The sequence below is a fragment of the Typopeltis vanoorti genome, chromosome 4, assembly GCF_054136105.1.
Source record: "Typopeltis vanoorti isolate ZY-2024b chromosome 4, IOZ_Tvanoo_1.0, whole genome shotgun sequence".
Taxonomy (NCBI): Eukaryota; Metazoa; Arthropoda; class Arachnida; order Uropygi; family Thelyphonidae; genus Typopeltis; species Typopeltis vanoorti.
Genome location: NC_143552.1, coordinates 127,278,740 through 127,301,964, shown reverse-complemented (window position 1 = coordinate 127,301,964; position 23,225 = coordinate 127,278,740). Strand labels below are relative to the sequence as shown.

At 37.8% G+C, this 23,225-nt stretch overlaps 1 protein-coding gene across 1 annotated transcript in view; it reads right to left on the bottom strand.

Moving 5' to 3' along the window:
* The window catches only part of LOC150107665 (voltage-gated potassium channel subunit beta-2-like), a 257,488-nt gene that overhangs the window by 166,187 nt on the left and 68,076 nt on the right, over positions 1-23,225 (bottom strand). Inside the window, exons 5-6 of the mRNA XM_090392162.1 lie at positions 20,667-20,708; positions 3,204-3,279 (exon numbers count right to left, since the gene is read on the bottom strand). Coding sequence (XP_090248288.1) covers positions 3,204-3,279; positions 20,667-20,708 — 118 coding nt within the window. The remainder of the gene's footprint in view (positions 1-3,203; positions 3,280-20,666; positions 20,709-23,225) is intronic.

The window sequence follows — 23,225 nt, the reverse complement described above, 5'->3', positions numbered from 1 at the left end:
AACCTCCATGGAGTCCAATGACTCATCGCAGGAGACCCATACTATCTACGCTATCAATGATACATCTTCTTGAACCCATTAACAGGTGAATGAATGGAATGGCAACCCATTCCATTTATTCACCACACTCCAAGTGAAAAATCTAGTCCTCACATCCCTACTAACCACACCTTTATTCAACTACTAGAGATGACCCTTGTTCTGGCCCCTCCAGCCTAGTGCTGAAACATTTTCCCTGCATCTATCCTATAAAGCCCTTAAAGCAACTTAAATGTTTCTATCTTCTTCTTCTTAACTATTCTGCAAATGAGCAGGTTCTTCTCTTAGTAACAAAAACTTTCCTTCCACTCTCTTCTGTTCTGAGTCTTCTCTTTCAAGGTTGTGTACCTGTCTCCATTCAGCATGTCATCTATCATATCCCCTCTTTTTCTCCTATCAACAAACTTCGGTAATTCACACACCTTCAATCTATCCTCATAGGGAACATTCCACAAGCCACTCACCTCTGACTCTTCACCACTTCCTCATCCTCAAGGAACCCCAGGATACAAGACTTCACCACAGTAATCCAGATGTGGACATATCTAGGCCTTATAAAGAGGAATCACAACTTCCTTATCTCTACTTGTTAATGTGTTCTTCAAAAGCCAAGCAATCTTATGGGCTACCTTAGCAATATGTCCTCTAAACTTTTAACTCGTCTACCACCATGCTAAACTCTAGCTTCATATATTTCCTGGAGTACAGTGCCATCAATGTGATACACAGCTTGTAATCTGTTTATCCCAAAATGCATAACTTGCCATTTCTTGACATCAAACTGACATCCATTAACTTTTGCCCTGACAGCCTATTTAAATCTTCCTGCAAGCTCTCCACATCATCTTGATTAACTATTACTCTTCCTAATTTTGCATCATCAGCAAACAATTGAATATTTCCTTTCAGGTTATTTCCTATATCATTTATGTACAAATTAAACAGCAATGGTCCTAGTACTGAACCTTATTGTGGCACACCACTAGTCACCTGTTTTTGCCTTGATTCTGCCCCTCCATATACCACCTTTTGATATCTGTCCAGCAGCTACCCTCTTATCCACTTAACCAGTGTCATATCCATCCCCATTTGTTCTAATTTGCATAACAGTGTTCCATGTGGTATTCTGTCAAATGCCTTTGCAAAATTCAGCAAAATCATTGTGTAGCCATTTCCTTTATCCAACAGCTGTTACTCTATTATAAAAAAGTTAATAATTTACTAACACATGACTGACTCTTCACAAAGCCATGTTGACCCTCATACAGTATCATATTTTTTTCTACCCACTCTTTTTTACCAATTTTTCTAGTACGTTTACCACCACGCCTGAGATACTGATTGGTTATAATTTGCTACTGTAGTCTTAGAACCTCCCTTATGCAAAGGAATAATTTTGCTCTCTTTCCACTCTCTTGGAACTCTACCAGAGATGAGACTTAAATTAAACAACTTAGTCAAAGGAATTGCCTAAGTTCCCTTGCACATTCTTGCAAAACCCTAGCTGATATCCCATCTAATCCCACAGCTGTATTTACATTGAGATTCTGCAATATCCTAAGACCTTCCAATTCATCCACCTTTGTTCCCACATTAGTTTCTGTCACATATGTGACAGACACTAATGTGGGAACAGAAGTGGATGAATACATGCATGCAAAGTGGTCACTCAGTAAATCAACTATTTTATCTGCTTCTGTTTCCTCATGACCATCATCACTCATTAAGGTTAATCTTCTATAGTTATTCTTCCTCTTACTTGCCACATAACGAAATAACTCTTTGGGATTTCCTTTGGCCTGCTCAACTACATTCTTCTCATAATCTGATTTTGCCTTCCTTGCCATGCAGTTCATGTTTCTTGCCTGAGCCTTGTACTGTTCATGAATTTGCTGGTCACCTTTCTCTTAATATACCCTCCACAGCAGTTTTTAATTTTGCAGCTCGTGCGTAATGATATTATTCATCCATCTAACTCCTACCCAATTAGCCCTCCTTACCTCTAGATGACCCTTAATAATGAACTGAAGTATTATTATTATTAGTAGTAGTATTGCATGACACCTCCAAAGAATACTTGGATTCATCATGGGGGGGGGGGCACACTACTCCCCTATACACCTCACCGTCTCTTCTGCTTAATTCCCCAGCTACACACTACAACTACCATCAACACACACACACACACACACACACATAGTGCTATCTACTGCCCACCACCACCAACAACAGTATATTTTGTCTGTAAATTGCATGAGTCCTGTTGGCTGATTCGCCTGTATGTGGAATGAGAAACCTGAGTTTCCAGGAGAAGAAAACCTGTTATCTTCATATCAGATTGACTAACTCACCTTCAATTGAAAAAAGTCCATATAAAGATTCCTCTCATCACAATGATGATTGAACTCAGGTCTTTTCTAATTGAAGAGTGCCATGTCCTATTGTTCTTCCAATTATACTATGGAAAGATGTATGATAATGAATTGAGCAGAGTGGGTAAGGGAGGAGGATTAACAGTTCAATGTTGCAAAATGTAAGATTTTAAAATGGTAAGCAAAGATTGAATGCTGAGTATACAATAGATGAGAATAGCTTAGAGGAGATGGACAAGATAATGGGTCTGAAGGTGATAGCAGATAAGGACCTAAAGTTTAGAAGACACGTTGTTAAAATTGTGAGGACAGCACATTGGATCAGGGCAATGATACAGAGCACACAGACATGCAAAAGTAAGGAGATTGTGCTTCTACAAATATAAAGCTTGATGAGACCACATAAATTACTATGCAAAGACTTGATCACCTGGATTTTGGATGAATGAGGAGATATTGGAAAGGGTTTAGAGATGATTGACTAAGGTGATTTCTGGTCTCTGAAATGTTGAGCTTGAAGCAAGATTGAGGAAATGCAATCCCTAGAAGCTGTATAAGGAGGGTTTAAGCAAGGGGTATGAAAAGTAGGTTTTTTTGGATGGAGAGTAGTGGGTGATTGGAATGCATTATCTCAGAGCATGGTGAGTGCAGAGATGGTGAATGAGTTTAAAGGCACAGTTCGATGAGTTAGGTGTGTGACAGTAGGACTGCTCATACTGAGTCTTTTAACTCCATAGGGCATTTTGATTATGATAATAATAATAATAATTGAAGCAACCATATTTGACTTACTTTCCATCAGCATATGCATCTCCTGTATCAAAAACATTAATTCCATTTTCGTATGCTGCCTCTAACAGTTCTTCAGCTGCCTGTTAAAGAAATAAACATGAGATATTAAAAATTATTTCACAGAGAAAAAAAATTAGTATTTTAAATAAATAAATAAATAAAATTTTATTATTCCTGCCAGTTCCATGCAACTACCAAAATCATTTGAATGGATTTGGTGTTAAATGCTTACAGAAAATATTATTCAGTGTGAGATGCAAAGTCAGCGAAAACAAAACCATTTAGGGTGGCAAACAAGCTGACCACATGTACAAGGTGTTCGGGATAAATTTGACATATTTATAATTAATTATATTTTTCCGTAAGTTACATGTATTAACACACACTTCTCTTCATTTAAAAGTTTGGACCCTTCTTCATTCATATACAAGATGTCAGAAAGGATGGATAGCTGGAACCCACCTGAATCATGGAAGAGAATAACTTGTATCATGATGATTCGTGCCTGTCATCAAAATAAGGATATTACGACTGCTGCCCAATGCTCCCTGAATACAGTAAAAACAATCAGGCATGAACTAGAGACTTGCAATGGTGACTACGAGGATGTAGCAAGAAGAAAGATCCCTAGCAGACGATCTGATTGCTTTCGTACAGCAGAATTCCTTGCAAATCTGCAGGAACAGGTGTTGAAGAACCCTGGCATTGGAATTCGGGCTTTGTTCATGGAGTTGCTAACTGTAGTCAAGCCCTGGATAACAAGGGTAGCCAATGGTAGGCCGTATGTATGGCAGCAGGATTCAGCCCCTTGCCACACCTCTGGGAAAAGTCAAAAATGGTTGTCTGAAAATTTCTACGACTTCACCAGTCCAAATGTTTGGCCTCCAAACTCCCCAGACCTTAACCCCATGGATTATTTTGTATGGGGCGCAGTTGAAAAAGACACCAATCGCACTTCCAGTAATACAAAAGCCCAGTTAATGGATAAAATTAAAACAGTTTTTGCGGCCCTTCCCAGGGAGATTGTAGCATCAGCTTGTTCGAGGTTCTGAAGCAGAATTGAAGCTGTGATCGATGCTAATGGTGGTTATTTTGAGTAAATCTTGTTGATAGTATTGTAATTAACTCTGCCTGTAATGTTTTTTTGTCAATTCATTAAATTTAATAGATACAAAGAAGATTTTCTTTTTCTTTACGAAACTGTCAAATTTATCCCGAACACTCTGTATATAGGTGAGAAAGGGATTGTAATGAACATTTGAGAAACCAAGAAAATGAATGCGTTCAAGAGATAACCCCAAAAACCGAAGAATTAGATGCATGAAAAGTAATGACAGAAAGGTGTGGAGAGGGAGAAGCTAAGAAATCATCAGTAGTTTATTACACATTGGTTTATTACAGATGGCAGGATAAGGACATATCAGAAAAAAAATAGATAGAACACTACATAAATACAATATTCAGGCAACTTTCAAACTTCATGCAAAATTAAGAAATTTACTAAGCTCATCCAAAGATCCTCTTCCATACTTGCACAACAAGGGGGTTTACAAAATTCAGTGCACTTGCAACCTTCCATAGGGGAAACAGGGTGCACCATCCCAATAAGAAAAGATGAACAGAAATGCTGCGTTAAATTCTTCCACTATGGTAAAACAGGCCTGTCAGACCATGCACTTCAAACATGTCACAGAATCAACTGGAAAGGCACCAAGTCCCTACACTACACCAAAACCTGGTTTGAAGAAAGTTCAAAGAAACCTGTGAAATGCTGAAACATGATGGATCCCAAGAATTTGGAAGATCAATCTTCAATCCATATAATCCATCCAGAAAATCCAGAAAAAACCTTAATATGAGAGGACTTTAGAAAATTGTTTAACATTGTTCCACTATGAAACTTGTTTTTCATCTGTATATTATTATACTGATATGTATAAGAAGTTTATTTTATTTTGTGAATTAATTTTTAATTTTGTATATATTTTATTTTGTAATATTTTTATTTTATCTTTATTTAAAGGTTTTTATTTCACTAGAGATCAGGCTAGAGTAAACGATTAACAAAGCATTTAGATTTATCTTATTTTGTGTAGTGTCATGTAGCGTTTGTCCTGTATACAGAGGTGAAAACGTCTAATATTATTTTCTTAATTATAAGAAAAGTACTTATTCCAGCATGTGTGCTTTTGTCTCCATAAATTCTTTACTATGAATGCTGACCACCGTGTAATGTTAAAAGAAAAAAGAAAAGAAACTGATCTTTGTGAGCAGAATGTTATCAAAAAATGATGGAGAGTGAGACAGTCTTTCTTTCAGGAAATAGGAGAGTATTGCGTTTTGGTCACATTAAAATTTACTAGATCATCTTCATTCAATTTGAGAATGGCAAGAAGGTCAGTGTTTAAGCCCCTGGCCATAGAAGATCTTGAGCAAGAGTCATCTGGGCACTCTACTATGACAAACAGGAACAGAGTATATTGTCACCAGCAAGCTATTAATAGGACTGAATAATAGTGAAAGAAGATAATTATTGTATAGGAAGTACAGCGTATGTAACAGCGCAGAGGCTTAGGATCACATTGATGGAAAAATTATATTATTATTATTATTAACACTAGACCCTCTGTGGAGTCTAAAGACTCATCGGGGGAGTCAAATACTGTTACAGAGAAAACCCATCAAACCATGCTTTAAATAATTTAATGTTCACCACAACATCAGTCAACATATCCCACTGATCACCTACTCTCCATGCAAAGAACCTATTCCTTATGTTCTGCCTCACACTCTTCTTATACAACTTCCAGGCTTGTCCCCTTGTTCTTCCCCAATTCTACAAAAAAATTCTTTCACATTAACCTGGTAACAACCCTTTACCAACTGAAATATCTCAGTCATATCCCCCCCCCCTCTCTTCCTCCTATTCACAAAGCTTTGCAAACTGCATTCCCTCAATTTGCTCTCCTACCTTATCCCACATTCCAAAGACCAATTACGACTGGTCTCTGGAACATATCTAGGGAACCAAAATCTGTGCAAATAATACATATGGGGCTTGATCAAGGTCTTATATAATGGAACCAGAACCTCTTTATTTCTACAAGTTAAGGTCTCTGCATCATTGCCATAATCTCATGTGATGTCTTTGAAACTTGTGCTATGTGACCTCTGAATTTCAGATCCTTGTCCACTACCACTCCAAGGTATCCTCAACTTCCCTCAAAATTTCCCTGTGAAGTGTATACTTTACATCCCATTGTTTCCTACCAAATTTCGGAACCTTACACTTGGTAACACTGAATTGACAGTTCTATACTTTTGCCCACTCATACAGTCCATTCAAGTCATCCTGTAAGGCCACAACATCTGCTTGATTCCTCATCACTCTTCCCAGTTTTGCATCATCTGCAAACAGCTATATATATCACCATTTAAACTTATCCCAATATCATTAATATAGAGATTAAATAACAATGGTCACAAAACTGACCCTTGAAGCACACCACTATTCACTTCCCTTTTTTTGAGGTAGTGCCCCTGCATACAGAACTTGCTGATAACTATCCAACAGCCATTCAACTATCCAACTCACCAGTCTCTCATCCAATCCCATCTGCTTCAGTTTAGTGACCAACTTGTGGTGTGGCAATCTATCAAAAGCCTTTGCAAAATCTAGGTATACCACTGTATGTGCATCTCCCTTCTCTGATACATTTATCACCTTGTAATTGTCAGTATAGATCTGTTAAAGGGAGGTCATGTTTTACAAACTTGCTTATTTACTATAAGCAAGTTTGTAAAACTTGCTCATAGTACATAAGCAACCCACTACAATCCACTTTTGTATCCTATATATATATATACTTCCTAGTTTCATTCAGATGTCCGTGCAGTTAGCCTGATGGCTGTGCACTTCGCAACCATATGCCTGGGGAAGGAACGTCCTAGGTTCGATTCCCGTTAGAGATGTGAGGAACTCAAGGATCTTCCTCAGCCATAGCCAAGTTAGCCGGTCTTGGGTGTGGGAAGTACGGTCCCCCCCCCCCCAGTTTTTTAGTTGGGGTTTTTTCATCCCACAAGCAGGGTCAAACCAGCCCCGTGAACACACATGGACTACAGTCATGAATACCTCCAATAGGGATGCAGCCACTCCTCTGCTGCATTAATTATTTCACCGTGACTTCTCATTAGGAGGAGACCCAACCCATCTGAAGCAGATGGAAGGAAGAGATAGACAGATCATTCAGATTCCTACAAGTCTGTGGGGCACAATATCCCAGAAAAGGAGGATAATTAGTGCTGTTCTGACATGGATTATCTTGTTGATACTCCTAATCTTGAACTTATTTGTTAATGATATGCCATGTGCATTTATATTCTGTTGTTTGCCGATGCTAAAATGTTAAAGAGAGTTATATGGAATGATGCTGATGTCATGTCCTTCAAGAAGATTCAAATCAATTATCTTCAACAAATGAGTGTGGGAGGGTGAAGAGTTATAGTGCTAATAAGTGCAAAGAGTTGTGCTTTGGTTTACAAAACTATAGAGCAGTGTACTCTACTGGCAGAATTGTGCTTCAGGATATATATGTAATTTGAGATCTGGGAGCAATCAGCAACAGTGGTCTGAAGTTCAAAGGATGAATTACAAGCTTTGTGAAGATCAGGATAAGGAGCACATAGATAAGTAGATATGTATCACATACAGACTACTCTGTGCTATTTGGTTACATAGCGTCTATTCTGATGTAAGAAATTCAGGAGAAGATCTGGATATAAATTACTATGGCAATATCAGTACTTTGGAATGTTGGTTATGTTGGTTAATTATAAGAGGACTTGAATAGTGCCGCTAGGGTCGCTGAAGCACGCGGCAGGTGATTTGAGTGGTGGTAGGGAAAAGTGTTTTTCAAACGGTGTATAGTGTGAATTCTTTTGTGAATTGTGCTGCATTTTTTTCACAGTAACACAAGTATTATTTAGTGGTTCTGCTTTTGTAGTTTCGTTTTTTTATATATTGTGTTATTTTTGGGTTACTGAGAAGGTGAGGGTCACAGTCGGCAACATTTGCCGTGGAAGGGAAGATAAGTTTTCGCTATCTAGTATAGTTGAATATGTTATATTTATATATATACATATATATATATATATATGTTTAGATTTAGCATTTATTTATATATATATATATGTTTATATCTAGCATTTATTTATATATATATTTATATATCTGTGATACAGTGTTCATTTATATTTTTAGTGGTTAGTTTAGTAGTTACTTGGCAGAAAGGAATGATGGTGGATGCAGCTGCAATCACAAATGGCATGTCACCAAGCCCTCCGCCATTTAAGAACTCTATTATATGCAACATAATAAAGGACTTTGTGGCATGCGGTGTTTGCGGCATGTATGCTTCCCAGGAGTTGGATATGTGGCAGGTAAGAGAAGGGGGAGTGCGTATATGGGCAAAATGCAGACAGCGGGAGGAAATCAATGAATTAGATATTTTGATAACCGACCTAGTTGCTTCATGGATGGGAAATGGATGTCGGGAGACAAGTAATGTGATAGGAGAAAATGATGAGCGGGAGATGAGTAGTGTGATAGGAGAGAATGACAAGCGAAGTATGAATGAGAAAATAAGAGTCGGGAGTGTGGAAGGCTTGAATGACTGTGAAGTTTATGGAGATGGTTTTGATTGGGTAAATGGTGGCGAGTAAGAGTGACTAACTTGCAGAGAGGGATAGATGAGCTGAAAGAGGAGGTGGAATGTCTTGTTAACGAGATGAGAAGTATGAAAGATGAGATTAGGAGAATGGAAGAGATATATGCGAGGCGAATCAAAGTAGGAGTGAGCGAAAGTTTTGGAAATGATAGAAGAGGAGAGAATAGAAGCAGTAGGAGAGAGGGAATGAGAGAGAGTTATGTGAACGATAGAAGAGAAGAGAATAGGATAAGTGGAAGAGAGGGAATGAGAGAGAGTTATGGGAATGATAGAAGAGGAAAGAATGGAAACAGTAGGAGAGAGGGAATGGCAAGAGGTTTAATGTATGGTGACTCAATGATCTGTGGTGTGCAGAGAGGATGCATGAGGAGTGTTTGCCTTGAGGAATGACAGAAAGTGTGGCTATAGTAATTAAGAGGGGTGAAAGGGTGGATAAGATGATTGTGATGGTAGGAACAAATGACTTGAGAGGTAATGTAAATTGGGTAGCGACATATATGAGATTCTTTCTTCAGGTAGTATGAAAGAAGATTCAGAGAGGGAAGGATAGTGTATGTGTTGCCTAGATATGATAGTGACGAGCTGAGCAGAAGAGCAGTAATATCGAATAACATAACAGCTAGAATGTGTCAGAAGAGAGGATTGGAATATGTGGATGCTTGGAGTGCATTTGAGGACAGAGAGGAATTGTATGCGAAAGGCCACTTGCATTTGAATGAGGAAGGACATAGGTATCTGGAGAGATTGCTGTTCTGAACGAGTCAGTCTGTCAATGCAGGGAAACTAGAATGCCCAAAGTAGCAGGGGTGGCCTCTTGTGAGAAAGGGTACTTGGGAGAAGAGGGGGACAACATCAGGTAATGCTGAGCTAGAGGAGATAATGCTGGGTATAGAAATAGTGGCATTTTTATGCTTTATACCAGGGGTGTCAAACTGGCGGCCTGCAGGCCGTGTACCCCCAAAGCAATTTCTTGTGGCCCCTGATGCCTCAAGGAAAGATTAAAAAAAAGGATGGTTGCTTTTTATAAAAAAGCAGAAATACCATATTTACTCGAATATAACTCGCCCTCGCATATGACTCACACCCCTGTACCCTGATTTTACTTTATGAAAAAAGAAATTAAAAGGTTTTGCATGTACATCGCACATGAAAATAAAGTTTAACCACTTTCACGTCGGGATGATAACTCGCTCCCAGCAGTAAACAACATGCCTTCCCCAACTGCCACTATACTGCAGATGCAAGAAAAACAAGTAGTTTTATTGTACCACTGAATAAAGTACAGAGACATTTGCTGTCTGTGTAATATATTTCTCAACACGTGTAATATATTTCTTTAGTGCGATTAGAGACAATTGGTATAAAAAAATGACACTAACTAATGAATCACATGTCCCCTGCCACATTAACCATGCTGTTTAGACTCAAGCAAAACCATATGTTGCACTGGCAAAGACAGTATCTAACTAAAATCTAGTGTTTTTAGTTAGATGTGTGTGAGTGCACTCACTAACTCAAACACAAAGCTGCAATAAAATTCGTAAACGTGTTAAAACTAAGACATATAGAGTGAATGTTGTTATGACAGTTTCAGATATTATGGAATTTGGTTGAAGAGAATTAGCGTTTTGAGCTCAAAAATGTCGGCTTGACTTTGTGTTTTGGTAACACGATCTTTTGTTAATACCGCACCAATCATATCCACATCTTCATAGTTGTTCTAACTCTTTTGGCCTACCATTGCTGTCTACTTCACGTTCTGCTTTCACTTCTCAGACATTCATGAAGGGTGTTCATTACGTATCTAAAATCTGATAAATTACTTGTAATTTTTACTTGGAATAATGGGAAAGAAGATGACGTTATTTGGATAGATGACTTTGACAATGCACACAAGGAAATCGCTCTCAAGGCTAGAAGTAGCTATAACGAAGAGGAGATTCTTGGTAAGTCATTTCCATTTTCAGTTTTTTTTTCCTGAAAACTTTAGTTTCTAAAAATCCCTACATATACCTCACACCATGATTTTTTAGCTTTAATTTTGGGGATAAAAAGTGTGAGTTATATTCGAGTAAATACGGTATTGATTTATTCGGTTTCATACAACATTTATAGTTACAATATGGATGCACCCACCTGCTATAATATAATTGCTGTAATAAAAATTTATATCACAATTTTAATGTTAGATCCGATCCTAATCAATGGTAAACTATATAGTTACAATATGGATGCAACAATCTGCTATAATATAATTGCAATAATAAAAATTTATGTCGCAATTTTAATGTTAGAGCCGATCCTAATCAATCGTAAACTATATTTATGCTTTCATTGTTAATTTATAGCCACATTGCTGTTAGCATGCTGAAAAAGTTGAATTCTATTGGCTACCAGCTGTTCACATGACGCGCAGCATACACACTCATGTGAATCCAACTATGAGTTTATAATTGCCTGCTACAGTCAATCAGTGATCTCTGAAGTCAGTGTGCTGAACACGATTCAACGACAACCTGGCAGCGAGAGAATTCCTTTTATTATTATTTTTTATTTGCAATAGTATCCTGCACTGGTTTACAGTTTTGTGCATTTTTATTCAAACATTTTTATAAAAATTTTTAATAATATTAATAATATATTTATTCACCTAGGCAATGTCGCTTTCCAAGCCAACAAGAAAAAGAAAAATTAAACTGCTAACGAGGGGAGAAAATTTCAAGAAAAATGGGAATTTAATTACTTCTGCACTGAAACAAAGGACAACATTGTGTGCATTATTTGTAACGAAACAATTAGCGTCGCCAAAGAATATAATATAAAAAGGCACTACAATAAAATTCACAAAAAACAATATTCACGCTTTGAGGGTAAACCGAGAGAAGAAAAATTAAAAAGTATGAAGAATTCACTTCAAAGTCAACAATAAGTATTTTCAAAAATTATGAAAGATAATGAATCAGAAGTGAGAGCCAGTTATGAAATCAGCTATTTATTGGCGAAACATTCCAAACCTTTTAGTGACAGTTCCTTGGTTAAGGAGTGTATGATAAAAGCAGCCGAAAACGTATGTCCCAAAAATGTGCAAGTGTTTCGTGATATTTCTTTGTCCAGAAATACTGTGATCGAAAAAATAACCGAAATGACAGATAATCGGCATGACCAGTTGCAAGAAATATCCGCAGACGTAGAGTGCTTTTCAACTGCACTTGACGAAAGTTTCGATAGTCACGACGTGGCTCAAGTTGCTTTGTTTCTTCGGGCTTGCAACGACAATATGAATATTACTGAAGAGTTCTTGGAAATGATTCCCATCCATGGAACCACTACAGGGGAAGACATTTTTGACGCCGTGTGGGACATTTTGGAAAAATACCAACTTCCTCTGAACGGGCTAGTAGCAGTGACAACTGATGGTGCTCCAGCAATGACAGACAAAATTAAAGGTTTTGTGTCAAGACTTGCAGCAGAGGTAAAGGAAATGTATCCAGACATTCTAAAACTGCAATCTTTCCACTGCATTATTCATCAGCAGGTCCTGTGAAGTATTGGAAATGAGCAGCATACTCAAGCCTGTGACAAATACTGTGAACTTCATCCAATCCAGAGGTCTCAATCACAGCCAGTTTGCACAATTTCTAAAAGACTTGGAGAGTGAATTTGAAGGGCTACCTTATTACACAGAGATTCGTTGGTTAGCTTGTCATAAGGTTCTAAAAAAGCTTTTTTTTACTTTTAGAGGAAATCAAATTGTTCCTAGAAATGAAAAATCACGATGTTGCATTTCTTAATGATCAGATATGGGTTACAAGATCTAGCATTCTTAGTTGATATTACAGAACATTTGAATGATTTAAATGTCAAACTCAGGGGAAAGATCAGTTAATAACACACATGTATATTATACATCTCCAAGGAGTTCAAGACTCATTGAGGGAGGGCACATACTCTACAACTCTCCATCTCCACCATAACCACCAACCGTATCATCTACACCAACGCCATCTACTGTCCACCACCACTAGTATTTTCCAAGATCTCACAAACATCCATGCCCATGGCAGGATTCAAACCCACAGCCTTTTGGCTGGAGAGCGGATAAGTTAACACTTGGACAACCAGGCTAGCAAAAAATAAAGCTTTTGTTGCTGTATGGCATTTATTTCATTCTTTATTATTATTATTATTATTATTATGTGACACCTCCAAAGACTTCACAAGGGAGGGCACCTGCTCTACAACTCTGTCTCCACCACTACCAAGAACTGCAACTACACCACCACCACCCTCTACCACCCACCAACAACACTAATATTTTGACAGACAATCACAAACATCCATGCTCATGGCAGGATTTGAACCCATAGTCTATTGGCTGGAGAGCAAATACGCTAACCATTCGGCCAACCAGGCCGGCGATATGGATTCCATCACTCTGGTTCTACAGCACGCATATGAGGACATTTGTAAGAAAGAAATATATGTGAAACTATAAGGCCTGTGATTATAGCAACATCAGGAGACAGTGTGCAGCTATATCATGGAATGAGTAATTGAATATAAGGGAGATCAGTGCTGCTTTGGCCAGACACAAGAACTCTCTATTTGTTAATGTATTCTTCAATAGCCAGGTAATCTTATGAGCTACCTTAGTAATATAACCTCTAAACTTCAACTCTCTTTTCTCCACCACCACCACCACCACCAACAACAACAACAACAACCCTAAATCCCTAGCTTCATCTATTTCCTGGGATACAGTTCCATTAATGTGATACACAGCTTGTAATATTTTATTCCAAGATGCATAACTTTATACTTTCCATATTAAACTGACAACAGTTATCTTTTGCCCATGGTGATATTCTATTTAAATCATCCTGCAAGCTTTCCACATTGCCTTGATTCACTATCACTCTACCTAATTTTGCATCATCAGCAAACAACTGAATATTTCCTTTCAGAATTATGTACAAATTAAACAGTAATGGTCCTAGCACTGAACCATGCAGCACACCACTAGTTACCAGCTTTTGCCTGGATTCTGCTCTCCTCTGTATACCACCTTTTGATATCTGTCCAGCAACCACCCTCTTATCCACATACTGTTTAATTTGTATACCAATGCTAGAAGTATAAGAAACAAAGCAGATGACATGATTGCACTAATTGCATCTGTTCACCCAAAGATTGTCGGAATAAGTGAGACATGGTTATTCCGATGCCAGGAATAGAGATGGAAGGGTATGATGTGTTTCATGAGGATAGAAGGGGTAAAAAGGGAGGGGAAGGGAGTGCTATTGATGATAGAGAAAGAGTTATGTCCATACAAAGTAGAGATGCAAGACGGAAATAATGCCAGTGGTTTTGAGGCGGTATGGTGTGAGATAGAAGTGAATGGAATCAAATACTTGGTGAGATGTTGTTATAGACCAGGTAATGTGGATGGTGGTGATAGTGAAATGTATAGTCAAATTAGCCAAGCAAATAAGAAAAGGGTGATCATTATGGGTGATTTTAATTATGGCAATATAGACTGGAATGATGAGATAGTAACTGGAAGTAAAAAAAATGAGTTTCTTGAATTTTTGAGGGATAACTATCTCAGACAATATGTAACAGAGGGCACATGAGGATTAAGGGTCTTGGATTTGGTCATCTCATCAGAGGATGTAATTATAAATGAGGTGTCAAATCATCCACCAATTGGTGAGAGTGACCATGAGGTGATTACCTGGGTGGTTGCCAGCAGTGCGAGGACCCCTGTGAGAAAAGGGTATATGTGGAACTACAAGGGGGGTGATTATGAAGAGCTCAGGAGACAGCTTGCAGGTGTAGCATGGAATGAGGAGTTAGCTGGAAAAGAGATCAATGCGGCTTGGGGAATTTTCAAAAACTATCTAGCAGATGCAATGTCTAAATGTATTCCAAGGTTGAGAAGGTTAAATGAGGTAGGTGTGAGATGGATGAATAAAGAGATTAAGCATGCGATACAGAGAAAAAGGGCATTGTGGAGGCAGCATAAGAGAAGTGGAAATAACCAATTTCATGAGGTCTACAAAGACCAGGCAAGGAGGGTGACTTGGTTGGTGAGAGTAGCTAAAGAGAGGTATGAACAGCAGTTAGCTAATGAAGCCAAAAAGAATCCTAGGGAGTTCTTTCAATATGTAGCCAGCAAAAGAAAGAATGATTATGGAAGGATGACACTGATTGGAGAAAATGGTATAAATACAGCTGTAGCAGAATGTGTGATGGAGATACTTAATGAGCAGTTCATAAAGATCTTTCAATCTTGTGAATATGACTTCATGGAGAGATTGAGAGCAGTTGTTGATGGGGAGGAGAGACTGACTGTAAGTGAGCAAGAGGTGTTTGGGGAGTTGAATAAACTAGATGTAAATAAGGCTGTGGGACTTGATAATATATCACTGCGTATTCTGAAGGAATGTGCCAGAGAGTTGACACCTGCCTTGACATATTTTTTTAATACGAGTCTTGCACTTGGTCAAGTCCCTAAAGAGTGGAAGGAGGGCAAGATTGTGCCACTTCATAAAGGAGGTGATCGAACTCAAGCATCAAACTATAGGCCTATCTGTATGTCAGGTGTTGTGGTTAAGTTGTTGGAGAAGCTTGTGAGAACTAGGATCCATAGTTGGGTAGACAACAATGGTATAATCTTTGATGGACAACATGGATTTGCTAAAGGGAGGTCATGTTTTAATAATCTACTTACTTATTACAATAAAGTGACTGCTTCCTTGGACAGAGGAGAAGGATACACAGTAATATACTTGGATTTCGCAAAAGCTTTTGATAGAGTACCTCATGATAAGGTGACAGTCAAACTAGAGCAGATGGGGTTGGATATTAGATTAGTGCATTGGATTGGAGACTGGCTATCTGATAGGTATCAACAAGTTGTGTATGGGGGGTGCAATATCCAGAAAAAGGAAAGTCACTAGTGGAGTGCCTCAGGGGTCTGTTTTAGGGCCATTACTATTTAACTCATATATTAATGATATCGGCGAAGATTTGGATGGAGATATTCAGTTGTTTGCAGATGATGCAAAGTTGGGACGAACCACAAAGAGTAGTGAAGATGTTGTGGCCTTGCAAGAAGACTTGAATGAATTGAGTGATTGGGCAAGCAAATGGGGATGTGAGTTCAATGTTGCAAAATGTAAGGTTTTAAAATTTGGAAAACAAAGATGGGATGCAGAATTTATGCTTGGTGAGAATATATTGTTGGAAGTAGAGGAAATAAGAGATCTGGGGGTGATAGTGGATAAGGATCTAAAATTTAGGGGACACATTGCCAAAATTGTGAAGACAACACAAAGGCTTCTGGGAATGATGCGGAGGACACTGACGTGTAGAAGTAGAGAGATTCTTGTTCTGTTGTATAAGGCTGTGATTAGGCCACACATGGACTATTGTGCCCAGATTTGGTCACCGGGTTTTCAGAAGGATGAAGAGATGTTGGAAAGGGTCCAAAGGTGACTGACTAAGGTAGTTTCTGACCTCTGGAATGTTGAGTATGATGAAAGATTGAGAAGATGTAATTTGCAGTCTAGTGGAGAGGAGGAAGAGGGGGGATATGATAGAGACCTACAAGTTGGTAAGGGGTTGTTATAAGATCAATGGTGAAGAAGTTCTACAGAGAATAGTGGGAGATCAGGGGAGAACCAGAGGTCATCCCTGGAAACTGTATAAAGAGGGTGTGAGTAGGGGAGTGAGAGGCAGGTTTTTTCATGCAGAGTTGTGAATGATTGGAATGCATTGCCTGAGAGTGTGGTGTCTGCAAGGAGTTTGAGTGTGTTTAAGGCTCGGTATGATGAGATGTGTGTGTGATAAAAGGACCTCCCAGATGAGTCTTTGACTCCATGAGGTCTTGGGGTAATAATAACAATAATAATAACCAGTGTCATATCCATCCCCATTTGTTCTAATTTGCATAATAGGGTTCCATGTTCAGTGAAATGGCTTTGCAAAATAAAGCAGAATCATCTTGTAGACATTTCCCATATCCAACTCAGCTGTCACTCCATTATAAAAAGTTAGTAAATTGCTAAGGCATGACCGATTCTTCACAAAGCCATGTTGTCCCTCATAGAGTATCAAATTCCAATACCCATTCCTGAATTCTCTTTTTGACCAATTTTTCCAGTCTACTTTTACCAGCATCCTAAGAACTGATTGGTCTATAATTTGCTACTGTAGGAGGGAATCATTCCCTTGCACAAGGGAGGTTTTATGACAATAAAACCTCCCTCATGCAAGCGAATGATTTTGCCTCTTTCCACTCCCTTTGAACTCTACCAGAGCTGAGACTTAAATTAAAAAGTCTAGTCAGAGGCATTGCCAGTTCCCTTGCACATTCCCTCATAAGGTGAGCTGATATTCCATCTAATCGAACATCTGTCTGAGATTCTGTAATATCCCAAGAACCTTCAATTCATCAACCTCTATTCCCACATATGAGCCTGTCACATATGTCACAGAAGTGAACTCATTTGTATGATATACCCTTGGTCAATCAATAACTGAGCTATTTTATCTGCTTCTGTCACCTTGTGACCATCAGCCTCATTAAAGTTATTCTTCGATAGTCATTCTTCCTCTTACTTGCCACATAGCAAAAGAACTCTTTGATATTTCCCTTAGCCTGCTCAGCTAGTTTCTTCTCATAATCTGATTTTGCCTTCCTTACCATACTGGTCACCCTTTTTGCCTGACCCGTGTACTGTTCATGAGGTTGCTGGTCACCATCCTGAAGCTCATGCTTAATGATATTAGTATATATTTTAATATAGCTTCCTCGAGATGTTTTTTTAAGTAGCTCCCATGCTCTACTAGCATCCTTTCCTTGCAGGGTTTTATGCCATGGCACAATCACCTGCTTGTAATTTCACGTATATCTCTTCTTGACTGAATATTCCTAATTTTTTACAAACTCCCAAGTGAAGATTTCATGATGAATTTCCCCAATCAGAGGCAATGTGGTCATCTTAGTTATGGATAACTCATCTCCTCCTATAACCAGGTCAAATACTTTTGCACATCAAATCCCCTCCCATCACATGCTGCCTCAAGTAATTATCTCTCCATAGGTATATAAATTCCATTATTTAAATTAAGGGGATATTAAATCCCACATTGTTTTAAAACCGAATAAGAAACTCAAAGATTGGAATCAGAGAGTTCATGCCGATATAGAAAACTATAAAGTATCGGCGACACTAGCGTTAGCTAAAGCAAGTGACCCTAGTACGTAGTACAATATACCGGACAACTCGTAGCAAAGGTGGTAAAGTTCTGATCGCTATTCTTAGGTATTTTCCATAATGTAAAAACACATTTCCTAGGAAATGTATGCTGTTATTACATTATAGTGGGAGGTCACCACCCAGACTGGTTTCAGCCCTTTTTGAGGCTTCATCAGTAAGTAGCTAGACCAAATTGATACCAAAGTGTATAGCGTAAAGAACTTATATACTCTGCTGTACGAGTTTCCAAACAGGTGCAACCATTAAGTTACTTAAATATAAAGAGCTAATAAGCTTCATTTCGGTGATATAAACATTATTTAAATTAAGGGGATATTAAATCCCACATTGTTTTAAAACTGAATAAGAAACTCAAAGATTTGAATCAGAGAGTTTCATGCCGATATAGAAAACTGAAAAGTATCCGAGACACTAGCGTTAGCTAAAGCAAGTGATCCTAGTACGTAGTACAATACCGGACAACTCGTAGCAAAGGTGGTAAAGTTCTGATGTGTTTTTACATTATGGAAAATACCTAAGAATAGCGATCAGAACTTTACCACCTTTGCTACAAGTTGTCCAGTATTGTACTACGTACTAGGGTCACTTGCTTTAGCTAACGCTAGTGTCGCCGATACTTTATAGTTTTCTATATCGGCATGAAACTCTCTGATTCAAATCTTTGAGTTTCTTATTCAGTTTTAAAACAATGTGGGATTTAATATCCCCTTAATTTAAATAATGTTTATATCACCGAAATGAAGCTTATTAGCTCTTTATATTTAAGTAACTTAATGGTTGCACCTGTTTGGAAACTCGTACAGCAGAGTATATAAGTTCTTTACACTATACACTTTGGTATCAATTTGGTCTAGCTACTTACTGATGAAGCCTCAAAAAAGGCTGAAACCAGTCTGGGTGGTGACCTCCCACTATAATGTAATAACAGCATACATTTCCTAGGAAATGTGTTTTTACATTATGGAAAATACCTAAGAATAGCGATCAGAACTTTACCACCTTTGCTACGAGTTGTCCGGTATATTGTACTACGTACTAGGGTCACTTGCTTTAGCTAACGCTAGTGTCGCCGATACTTTATAGTTTTCTATATCGGCATGAACTCTCTGATTCCAATCTTTGAGTTTCTTATTTGGTTTTAAAACAATGTGGGATTTAATATCCCCTTAATTTAAATAATGTTTATATCGCCGAAATGAAGCTTATTAGCTCTTTATATTTAAGTATATAAATTCCATTTTCTTCCTGCCATGTGCTTCCTTTTCCTTCCAATCTGTAATTCCATAGTTGAAGTCCCCCATAATAATCACTCAACCTGAACTCATTGTACTAATTTATTGATGCATGTCTTCCAGATCACCCCTGGATCATCCCAGATCAGCCTATAGCAGCAACCAACTGTATATTTTGTCATATTGGCCTTGATCTCCCACCAGACTGCTTCAAATGAACAGCTGCCCTCCTGCCTATCTCCTATTCTTTTTGGCTGCAATTCATCTGCTTTCATTAGCAGTACCCATTCCCACATCCTATGTTCGCTATCTTCTCTGAAAATAGTAAACTCTTCAGATTCTATCAATAATTTGAACATTTTCTGTGTATACAATATGATGAACAACTTAACTGGTTACATCATCTGCATCATAATATTAAGGCTATTCAACAATGGCTGTACATTATACATTTCTACACCCAGAGAATGGTTGATTGGTTTTAACTTCTGTTACAATTCTAAACTGTTTCCACTTCTATTACAATTTTGAACTGTTTCTCCTATATACTTTGTTGTAGTACCTCACATTTCTAACAATTCCTTTTGTGCTCCAAGGAGGACTTGGAGTTTGAATCCAGTGAAATAACATCAGCCTTAAATAAGTTATAGTTTATTTTAACACAATATGATGTGAGTTAATGTTAACGAATTGCCATGAATTATAACTAACACCAGCAAAGTAATTAGGATTTTAGTCTCACACCAAGTCATTCAATTTATCCACCGCTATAGATATTCAGACAACACATCTTCCTGCATATAAATTTAATCACTTGGTGCGCAACTAACATCCTGATTACTTTGCCTGAAGTGATTTGAAAAAGTTCCATGTTTGGTCTTTAGAGCAGAGTGTGTAGAAGATTATCATTTTAGCACATCTACAGTACTAATGTATGATAGGCTTACATTACAAAAAAAAAAAAAAAAGAAAAAAAAAAGTCACTGAAAAGTTACATGATGTCAATCAAAAATGGAAATAATGTAAATATAATAGAAAAAATATTAATATACAGTATATACAACAGAAGTAATGCAAATACACAAATTTTTAATGACAATTAATAATGGTTGATGAATCTCCAATATACAAATATATCCAAAGTTTTAAATATAAAAATTAAATGGCAAATAGTGTAAATATTACCTACATAATAAAGAATATTGAATTAAGATTCACCTACCTCTTCTGTTAAGTATGATCCAAATGTTACCCATGTCCCTGTATGAAATACAGAAATGTATTAAAAAAAAATAGCATTAAAACTAGCTTTTTTAATATAATAGTTGAAATAATGCATATGAGTAAGAGTTGTTTTGAACAACTTAACTGGCTAAAGTATTTCCATTTATATATTCATAACATTGCTTTGTATATGTTCATCATGTTGTATAAACATAAAATGTCCAAGTTATTGATACACATGCTAATTAAAAAATAAATAAATAAGGTGTTCATAATTTGTATTTCCAAAAATTGATAATATTAATATTTAATATTAATGTGTGGAATTTACATAATATTAAATAATATCTTGTACTAAACCAATCAGAAATCAATTCACTTCACTACTGATGTAACATAACAATATATGAAACTGCATTACATTTAATGAATTATTTGAAGAGAGAGTTAGGATGGTGAGTCTGTTGCTGTGGTATGACAGTGAAGAGTATAGAAGGAGGGCCATAATTGCTAATGATGCGTGTATTATGCAGGAGGAGTGGTGTAGAATTTGTAAATGTGTGGAGTGAGTTCGATGGGCGAAAGGATTTATATAAGATGGATGGTTTGCATTTGAATGGATTTGGTGTATGGAGACATGAAAAGGTGTTGATGAATGAAGTGGAAGAGGATGTGCAAAATCAGGCAAACTAGAGTTATTAACAGGGGGGAGGGAGTAGATATGCAGACTTTAGGAAGATAGTTGAGTGTGTGATATGCCCAAGCGAGTAGGAAGGACAACAAATCAGAATGGGATAGTTAGTATAAGGCATCAAAATAGGGATGGTGCAAATGGGCTTCTGCAATTCATGTACACTAATGCCAGAAATATTAGGAACAAGAAGGAAGAATTGTTGGCCTTGGTTGGCACTTCCAGGTCACAGGTTATTGGCATTAGTGAAACATGGCTGACAGAAGATGATATAGCTAGTGGGATTGAATGTGAGGGGTATGGTATGTTCAGGAGTGACAGGGACAATAAAATGGGGGGGAGGAGTGTTATTGATGATAGCTGATGAGCTACAGCCAAGGAGAATAGAAGTTGAACTACAGGATAGAGAAAAGAGCACATTTGAGGCTATTTGGTGTGAGATTGAGACTAGCAGAACAAAATATACAATTGGGTGCTGCTATATACCAGGTGATGGAATAGATGGTGGAGATAGTATGCATAAGCAAATAGAAGAAATGAGTGAAAGGAGGGTAATTATTATGGGAGATTTCAACTATGGTAGCATTGATTGGAGGGAGGAGAGGACACATGGGAGGAAGGAATTTGATTTTATGCGGTTATTAAGGGATAACTATCTGCAACAGCATGTAATGGAAAATACTAGGGGTCAGAGAGTGCTTGACCTAGCAATTGCATCTGAGATTTGGCTGTAACGAATATGACGACATTGCCAGTTCGTGAGAGTGATCATGGGGTCTTGACTTGGGAGGTGGCTAAAGGTGTGGAAATTACAATTAAGATAGGGTACATATTGAATTATCGGGCTGGTAAGTATGACAAGCTTAGGAGTATGCTTGGTTCAGTGCCATAGCATGTAAAACTGTAAGGGCTGGACATCGATTGAGCATGGGAGGCAGATAAGAAGTGTGTGTACAGGAGGCAATGGCTTACCGTATACCTAGAGTCCGAATAATAAATCAAGTATGGGTTAAATGGATGAATAACACCATTAAGTTTGAGCTGCAAAAAAAACAACAACTGTGGAGAGAATTTAAGGAGAAAGGTGACCGGCAGGCACATGAACAATATAAAGTGAAGGCCAAAAGGGTAACGAGTGTGGTGAGAAAAGCAAAAGCAGATTAGGAAAGAAACATTAGCCATTCAGGCTAAGGACAATCCCAAACAGTTTTTTCGATATGTTGCAAGTAAAAGAAAAAATGTATACGGCAGAATGATTTTAAAGAATTCCAATGGTAGGGAGGTAACCGAATCAGTTGATATAGTGTAATTACTGAACGAGCACTTTGCAAGAGTATATCATCCAGGTGGTGACATTGCAGGAATGAAAGAATCAACAGCTTATACGGAAATTGTGGTGAATGAAGTGGAGGTGAATAGTCTATTACAAAACCTCAATATCAATACATCTGCAGGATTGGATGGTATACCAGCTCGTGCTGTACGTGAAGCGGCTAAAGAATTGTCAGTGCCCTTGACCATTTTGTTTAATTTGAGTCTCATGTCTGGGTTAGCCCCAAGGGGTGGAAAAAGGGGAAAATATTTCCACTGGGAGGATCCAAGACTGCTGTTGTAAATTATCGACCAATCAGCATATCAGGAATCATTGTGAAGGTCTTGGAGAAAATAGTCAAGAGGAAAATACAAGATTAGATAGATGAAAATGGGATACTGTATGGGGGACAGCATGGTTTTGTGAAGGGTAGATAATGCCTCAGTAACTTGTTCACGTTTTATAACACAGTGACAGCTGAACTGGATAAGGGTAATGGGTTTACAGTGATCCTACTGGACCATGCTAAGGCCTTTGACAGGATATCACA